A 9279-nucleotide genomic window follows, 5' to 3' on the forward strand; every position below is an offset into this window, starting at 1 on the left:
TATCAGACAAGGAACTCAACATTTGTAACTCATCATCTAATTTAATTTATGCGGTTATCTATTTAATTTCTTTGATACCACTTTGTTGCAAAAATAATTGGCAGAAAATTAAATATGAGACAAACACAATTTTTAACGTGGAAAACTTCCCTCAAATTGACAGAATAAAAACCACGGAACCTAGTCCGATAAAAACTTCCACTATAATAATTAATAGGTTGAAACTCATTATATAGTGATGAAAGCAAACTACATATGTTTTCTAACCAACATGTGACTTCAATATTTACAGAGTTGAAAACTACTCAAAATATTAGAGTTTTTTAATGTGGGACTTCAAAAAAATTTATTTCCAATGTGGGAGTTGAATTTTAAAAAACATGTTTCTTTTCTCTTGAATTTACAAAAAATATTTCTTTCTAATGTGTGACTTGAATTTTAAAACAAGTTTCTTTCCATTTAAATTTACAAAAAATATTTCTTTCTAATTTGGGACTTGAACAAACTTTTAAATTCACACAATAACATATTTATGTTAGAACAAAATCTAAATCATGTTCTTGAATTGCACATGCTGCTTCATCACTAATATTTGAGTCAGAATCATGTTCTTGGATTTCACATGCTGCATCATCACTGCCTTTCTTTTATTTTCCTTTCCTTTTTATTTTTATTTTTATTTTTCATGCCCAAATTTCTCAGCAAAATGTTTAAACTTCTCGTAATTGTACTATTAAATTTTCTTTTCATCAAATCCCTTTGACCGTGTCTTTAAATTGACATTCTATCCTCCTCTTCTCTTGTAGTATTCAAGTTTATCATATGACTTTTTAGCATTCTTGGAATGCTTCTTGCCACACCTATTCTTTATCTTTCATTTGTAGAAGTTCATAGTATTTCCTTAAAACTTGAAATTGCACCTTCTTAATATTTTACTATCTTTTTTTCTTATTCTCTTTGAATGAATCCCATTGCGCATTGGTTTCACCTACAAGTAATTATAATCACCATCACTTGTTCGAAACCAATCAATGTTTTCTTCTGCGCACTCCATCATTTTGAATTTTGGCCATCAAACTTTGGTAATTAGGTGGGAAAATTGCCATTAGAAATAATAATAATAATAATAATAATAATAATAATAATAATAATAATCATAATAATAATAATAATAATAATAATAATAATAATAATAATAATAATAATAATAATAATAATAATAATAATAAAAAGAAACAATGATGAGACACAGTGTCCGATTTATTCACCTAAGACGAAAAAAGAAGCCATATAAAAAAGGAGAAGATACAAACTTTAATTTTGAAAAACAAAAATCAATGAAGGTAATACTTTTTCTATAAGAAAAATTCAAGTGCCACACGTTCTCATAATACTCTTGTAACAATATATTATGTATTAATGATAGACTTTCAATGGCAATAAAATAACAGTTATGAAATGACCAAGTCAATTGTAAGAGTAATCATAGTAATTAATTTTTTTTATTAATCAAAATAATTTAATCTAATTAATTAACCAAATACTTTTGAAATATTATAAAATCAACAGCAATTTTTCATTATTGGTATTTCTATTTATACAATGTACATGAAACTGTTATGCTAATAGTTATTGACTAACTGAGATATTTAGTTATTCCACCACTTAATCAATATTTGAATTACCAACTAACACTATTTCGAATATAAAATAAAAATACTCATGATAACGTTTGTAGGTAATATCATTTAATTTTTTTATGTTCTTAAAAAATAATAACACTCTTCAAATATCCTCCGTAGAAATTTTTTTCATAGAAATAAAAGAGATTATTAAAATTAAAATATAAATAAATTGAAGTTTATTTTGTGAATTATAATATTAAATAAGGTATTTTTTAAAACAATAATACCTATTTAAGAAAAAAACCCTATTTAATAATATTTTAAAAATAAATAAAGAGACATAGAAAGAAAAAAAAAATAAAAATAAATAGTGTAGTCAAATGGACTATACAAACACAAAGTGTATGAGCATATATCCACAAGAGAAAATTATCATCCCAAAATTACGTAATAGGAACAATTTAATCTTGACAAATTAATTTATCAATTAGTCAACGGTAAATTAAATATTTAATAACATGTTAAGCTTAGGCTATGTCATATTATAGGTAATTATAGCCTATAAACTAATATGATCAAAACAGAGTTGTTGTTTTTTTGCATTTAAATTGTTATTATAATAGAGTTGTTCTTATAATATTTTTTATGAGTATATGATATTTTTGAGATGCTACTTTTAGTACTTTACATATTATTTAAATTTATAGTTTGTAATATATCGTATTTTCTCATATTTTTATTATCTTAATTGAAAATTTTATATTAAATAATAATATATTTTTGCGTCATTTTATATCTATTGATTGATTCAACTAGTTATTTTATTAAACACCTTAAATTTAATCTACTTACTTATCTAGTATAGGCTATCAACTACATTACCGAAAAATAAAGAGCCTAAATTTGGTTCTGTTCCTTGATTTGTGAAATGTTATATATATATATATATATATATTTTGAATTTTGGTTCGTAAGATTATTATATAATGTTATGGTCGAATAAATATTTTGAAGAATAAAAATCCATTTCACATCTTAAAATCTTAAAAGTGTAAAATATTGTCATAATATTCTCACAAATTATAAAATCAAAAAATTTATCTTTTGTTACCTACTTCGACTTTTGCTGCGCGTCAATCACCGTTGTTAAAAGTATCAATTTGGTTTTGGGTTATATATATATATTTTTATTTTTTATTTTTTTTTTATTTTTTATGTTTGAAGATTACCTCCTTAGATTATAATTTAACGATCTATAAATCATTATGATTGAATATTTATATTCATTGTGAAACAAAAATCTTTGGGAGTTGAGTTTAGCCTTATATTAATTAGTGGCTGGCTTGGTTGACTGAGTTAGCGTTGGTTATTTCTCCGTTTCACATGGGAGAAGGATTCAATATACATCAGACTGTTAAGCATAAAGTAGTTTAATTTATATGCGGCATTGGAAAAAAAATTGTTTTTGTTTAACTGTCATTTTTAATGTAACATTAATTGTTGATTTGTCAATAAAATTTTAGATATTAATTGCAAAGAGAGAAATATATGAAATGATATAATTAATAATTAAAAATATTAATAAAAAAAGTAACAAATTTTATTAATTGTCTTGGTATATGTAAAAAACTAAAAAATTACAATTACAAAGAAATAGAGAGAATAATATATATATATATAATAAAATAGAACACAATTGTAGATTTTTTAAAATGTAAAATGTAATTAATTAAAACTTGTACAATTAACTAAAATACTCCACAATTATATTACAAATATTCAACTACTCATATTAAATTTGTATTAAATATTTTATACAAGTTTAATTTGGAGCCTAAGAGAAACCGTTGGCTTTGCATTTTACACGTCCTTGTTGTTAAATGAAAGATGTCTAAATATCGTGTTGAAAAGAAAAAATACAACACATGAAAGGTCCACATCCAAAAGTACATTTAAAAGATTTGAACAAAGAACCATTACTTGTATTTTCTTGGTAAGGGATTGTACCCTGTTTCAAAGTAGGTAGTATTTTCTTATTCATTATTTCATATTTACCTATTGCTTCGGTCACACCAAGAATAGAAGTGATAATACAATAAAAAATAGATTATGTATGTATCATGGATGTTTTATTGATAATCTTTTTAATTTGTCTAAATATGTGTCACTATAGTATTTATTAAAATTCATTAAATTAAATTTTTTAATATATAGATGATATATTATTTAATTATTAATAATTTAATTTTGATAGTACCAAAATATTTTAATTTTTTTTATTACTGTAAAAATCCCTAAATATTAATACTTATCTATAAATAATAACAAATAAAAATATTCTGAAAAATACATTTAATATGTTGATAAAAGTTGAAGAATCTTAGTTGTTTTAAGGGATTAGTTTCAACCCACGAGCTAATTTAATTAAAAATTGAAATGATGTTCGATCATGATTCATGTTCACATACACAGTCAACTGTCCAAATTTCTCATTACGAGGATAATTTGACATTAACCAATATTCTAAAAGAAATATTTAATATGAGACGGCGACGCAAGAGAGTATAACAAATAAAAGATTCCAAATTAAAAAAAAATGCGGCTTATATTTTTTTAAATATTTCGTATTTTTATTTTAAGAAATGTGTATTTATTTAATTTAATTAAGGTTTAACAATTATTACATAAAAAAGATGATATAATAGTTAATTAATAAAGATATATTTGTTTAAAATAATAAAAAAAATAATTTTTAATATTTTTATTTTCTAAAAATATAAATAATTTTTTACGTATAAAATTTTTTCATTATTAACAAAATTAAATTTACACAATTTTTTTAAAATATAAATAGAATATTTACGTAAATAGTCAACTATCAAGATTATTTCTCATGCAAGAAAAGTAAATTGACAGTTAGTAGGTATATCAAATAGAATCAAAATCAAAGTCAAACTTCAATGAACACCACATTGTTATAATTTATTCATAGATATATACAGATTAAACAAATAAATCAAATTGAAGAAACCATTTTGTGAACACTCAACAATGATTATCCATAACCATAACTACAAATTTGCAATTCCACATACTTTGTTTGTTCTTTTGTTGCTAGCTCTATGTCAAGTATCTTCAGGGTTAACACAAGTTGAAGCCTTGTTCAAATGGAAACAAAGTCTCCCTCAACAACAAATTCTTGATTCATGGATCATTAACAATTCAACATCAAATTCAACACAAAATACACCATGTTCATGGAGAGGTATCACTTGTGATTCTCATGGAAGTGTTATAGTCATAAACTTGGCTTATACTGGACTTGAAGGTACTCTTAAACACTTAAACTTATCAGTTTTTCCAAACCTTCTTCGTCTCGATCTCAAAACAAACAACCTCACTGGTACCATACCTGAAAACATCGGCGTTCTTTCAAAACTCCAATTTCTTGATCTTTCTACTAATTACTTCGATGGAACTTTGCCTCTTTCTATATCCAATTTGACTCAAGTTTACGAGCTTGATGTCTCGAGAAACGACGTATCAGGGATATTAGACCGTCGTTTATTTCCTGATGGAACTGGTAAGTTCAGTTCCAAAACTGGACTTCTCAGCATCAGGAATCTACTTTTCCAGGATACCCTTTTGGGTGGACGGATTCCAAATGAAATAGGGAATATAAAAAACTTGACTTTGCTAGCTCTTGATGCAAACAATTTCTTTGGGCCTATTCCTTCATCTTTAGGAAACTGTACACATTTAAGCATTCTTAGATTGAATGAAAACCAATTCACTGGCCCAATTCCACCAAGTATAGGCAAACTCACCAACCTAACTGATTTAAGGTTTTTCACTAACAACTTAAATGGTACAGTGCCACAAGAATTTGGAAACCTTTCTTCTTTGATTGTTTTACATCTTGCTGAGAACAATTTCATTGGTGAGTTACCACCACAAGTTTGCAAAAGTGGAAAGCTTGTGAATTTTAGTGCAGCCTTTAATAGTTTCACTGGCCCTATTCCAAGAAGCCTTAGAAATTGTCCTTCTTTGTATAGAGTTAGGCTTGAATACAACAAGCTAACAGGTTATGCAGATCAAGATTTTGGAGTTTATCAAAATCTAACTTATATGGATTTCAGCTATAATAGAATAGAAGGTGATTTATCTTCTAATTGGGGTGCATGCAAAAACTTACAATTTCTCAATATGGCTGGAAATTCAGTGAATGGTAACATTCCAAGTGAAATTTTTCATATGGGTCAATTGCAAGAGCTTGATCTGTCTTTTAACCAATTATCAGGAAACATTCCTTCAAAAATAGGAAACTCTTCAAATTTGTATAATTTAAATTTGAGAGGAAATAGGCTTTTTGGTAAGATACCTATTGAAATTGGAAAGCTTTCTAATTTGCAAATTTTAGACCTTTCAATGAACATGTTATTTGGACCAATTCCAATTCAAATAGGCGATTGTTCCAATTTGTTGAGTTTGAATTTAAGTAACAATGAATTGAATGGCACAATTCCTTTCCAAATTGGGAACCTTGCATCTTTACAAGACTTTTTGGACTTGAGTTACAATGATTTTTCAGGTGAAATTCCTCCTAACATTGGCAAGCTTTCAAATTTGATAAGCTTGAATATCTCTCACAACAATTTATCAGGTCCTATCCCTAATGCAATTAGTGGAATGTTGAGTTTGTCAACTTTGAATCTCTCTTACAATCATTTGGAGGGAAATGTTCCTAAAGATGGCATATTCAATTCTTCTTATCCACTTGATTTAAGCAACAATCCAAATTTATGTGGAAATTTTAAAGGTTTGCAACATTGTAATGTGTCACTCAATGAACCTAGTAATGGAAGTAACAAAAACAAGGTTGTGATTCCTATTGTTGCTTCTTTAGGGGGTGCCCTTTTAGTTTCATTGGTGTTTGTTGGTATATTTTTGTTTTGTTATAAGAGAAAGTTAAGAACTTCAAGACAAAAGTCTTTTTTGGAGATACCAAATCCCTTTTCAATTTGGTACTTCAATGGAAGAGTTGTGTATGGAGACATAATTGAAGCTACAAAGAATTTTGACAACAAGTATTGCATTGGTGAAGGAGCATTTGGGAATGTTTATAAAGCTGAGATGCCAGGAGGACAAATATTTGCCGTGAAAAAGTTGAAGTGTGATGAAGAAAATTTAGACACCGAGAGTATAAAATCCTTCGAAAGCGAGGTGGAAGCAATGACAGAGACGCGACACAGAAACATAGTGAAGCTTTATGGATTTTGTTGCGAAGGGATGCACACATTTCTTGTTTATGAGTATATGGATAGAGGGAGTTTAGCTGAAATGTTGAATGATGATAAGAAAGCATTGGAATTAGATTGGTATAAAAGGGTTGAGATTGTGAAAGGTGTTGCAAGTGCTCTTTCTTATATGCATCATGATTGTTCTCCACTTTTAATTCATAGAGACATATCAAGCAAGAATGTTTTATTGTCTTCCAATCTTGAAGCTCATGTCTCAGATTTTGGGACAGCAAGGTTTCTAAAGCATGATTCACCTATTTGGACATCATTTGCTGGCACATATGGATATGCTGCTCCAGGTAATGTTATCTAACTCTCTTATCTATAAAATTTACCATTTAAGATAGTTGGTAGTAGAGGTTAAAGTTGACATAGTTGCACAATTAGGATTGCTCAATCTCAATATAATGGTTCACATTCTAAAGTTAAAATAATGAATTTGATTTCCTATCTCATAATGTAAAGTGTGTGATCTTGATACAAACAATTCAAATTCAAACTCTACATAGTACTAATTTAGTTCAAGAACTATTAATTACTAGAAAGATAATCATGAACCGTTTTACATATATTTCCAAGAAGCATATCTTAAAAAATTTGGTTTAATTATGTTTTTGCTCTTTTCGATATACTCATTTTGTTAAGTTTTTGTCTTAGGAATTTTTTCTAAACGTGGTTCTCAAATTTTGTGAGAGAATTGTTTTTGCAAATTGTAATGGACTAATTTTTACTATCTATTGGCAACTACAGAACTTGCTTACACAATGGCAGTGACAGAGAAATGTGATGTATTCAGCTTTGGTGTTTTGGCATTTGAGATTCTAACAGGAAAGCACCCTGGTGATCTTGTTTCTTACATTCAAACTTCTAATGATCAAAAGATAGACTTCAAAGAGATTTTAGACCCTCGTCTTCCTCCTCCAAATAAGAACATTATGAAGGAATTGTCATTGATTGCAAATTTAGCTCTTGCTTGTTTATACACAAATCCTCAATCTAGACCAACCATGAGAGGTATAGCACAGTTGCTAGAAATGGAGAGTGCATATAACTCTTAATTGAATTCCTTTACTATTTGTTTTTGGGTCCATTTTGTTTGTATATAGACACTTGTAGTGTTTGGTATGTATCCTTGATCATAGTGATTTTTATTTCCTTTCTTAAAAGGCAACATATTTAATGAAATGATTAGAAACTTTAGAATGGTTCTCTGTTTCTAAATTCTTGATTGAAGTCCTTTCTTGTTTTATTTAGTCTCTATAATTTTATTTTAATATTTCCTTACTTCGTTTACATAATTGTCTTTCTTCCACTTACCTTTATAAGAGAGAATTACACCATATAATTTTGAATTAATCTAAAAAATGTACATATAAATCTTAATTAGATCTAATGAGATAAAATTTTACTATCTGTATCTAAATGTCCTTATTGCTAGACCATACTATTATTGTAGGAGATTCAAGTCTAGATAATAGTTATTTGAATATGGAGAGATAATGAATATGTGACTAGTCTCATTCTGCTGATCAATTATGTCAACAGATCTACTTTTTCTAATGTTTGAGGAGTGAAACTACCAATTTTATAATGATTTTTTGTGTAGTAGTTTAAATGGAATGACTAAACTTTAGAGTTTATTTGGTGGATAAAATAAGATACGTCAATATAATTATTATATTTTATTTTAATATAGTTTTTTTATTGAACCAAAATGATATGATACGTTAATTATGAACATTATCTTACTTTATCTCTCCAATTAAAATGTTTATCTTGAAAATTAGTTAAGTTAGAAATCAATAGGATATAAGAAGAACAATAATTTACTTCGTTACCTTTTAAAAAATATAATTTAAAATATATAAAATTGAAATTTAATAAAATAAAAATTATAAATTATAAATATTAAAATTTGATATTAATTTTAAAAATAAAATATTAATAATTAATTTTAAAAATATGTGTACTTTTAGCACAAGGGTATCATTTTGGTTACAAATTGAAAATCTTAAATGCATTTTTGATCCTTTATTTTGTTGAAAATAAACTTTTAGTCGTTTTATTTATAAAATCGGGATTTTGGTCCCCTTGTTATATAATTTGTGGGATTTTGTTGGTCCACCTCCATTTTTTATGATGCAACATGCTCAATAATAACGCGACAATGATACGACATAATTGAATTGAATAAAATAGAATTGTGTTCAATGTTTTTTTTTCTTCATAATATTTTCTTACGTTGTTATTGATAAAGACGATTGTGAAGTTTTGTCGAATAAAAAATAATAAAACAAATTTTAATTAATGACATAGATTCAATGTTATCTAATTTAGTTGTGTCACATTATTAT

At 26.7% G+C, this 9279-nt stretch overlaps 1 protein-coding gene across 1 annotated transcript; it reads left to right on the forward strand.

Annotated features, from left to right (window-relative positions):
- Positions 1–4603: 4603 nt before the first annotated feature.
- LOC101492678 (uncharacterized) lies at positions 4604–8223 on the forward strand. The gene is made up of 2 exons (XM_004506272.4): positions 4604–7224; positions 7676–8223. The coding sequence occupies exons 1-2, from the start codon at positions 4677–4679 to the stop codon at positions 7981–7983; spliced, it is 2856 nt and encodes a 951-aa protein (XP_004506329.1). The 5' UTR covers positions 4604–4676; the 3' UTR covers positions 7984–8223.
- Positions 8224–9279: the final 1056 nt, after the last annotated feature.

The sequence above is a fragment of the Cicer arietinum genome, chromosome 6, assembly GCF_000331145.2.
Source record: "Cicer arietinum cultivar CDC Frontier isolate Library 1 chromosome 6, Cicar.CDCFrontier_v2.0, whole genome shotgun sequence".
NCBI lineage: Eukaryota > Viridiplantae > Streptophyta > Magnoliopsida > Fabales > Fabaceae > Cicer > Cicer arietinum.

Coding starts and splice junctions, on each gene's coding strand:
- LOC101492678 (XM_004506272.4), top strand. CDS start 4,677: ATGATTATCCATAACCATAACTACAAATTTGCAATTCCACATACTTTG. Junction 7,225..7,675: donor ATATGGATATGCTGCTCCAG/GTAATGTTATCT, acceptor TGGCAACTACAG/AACTTGCTTACACAATGGCA.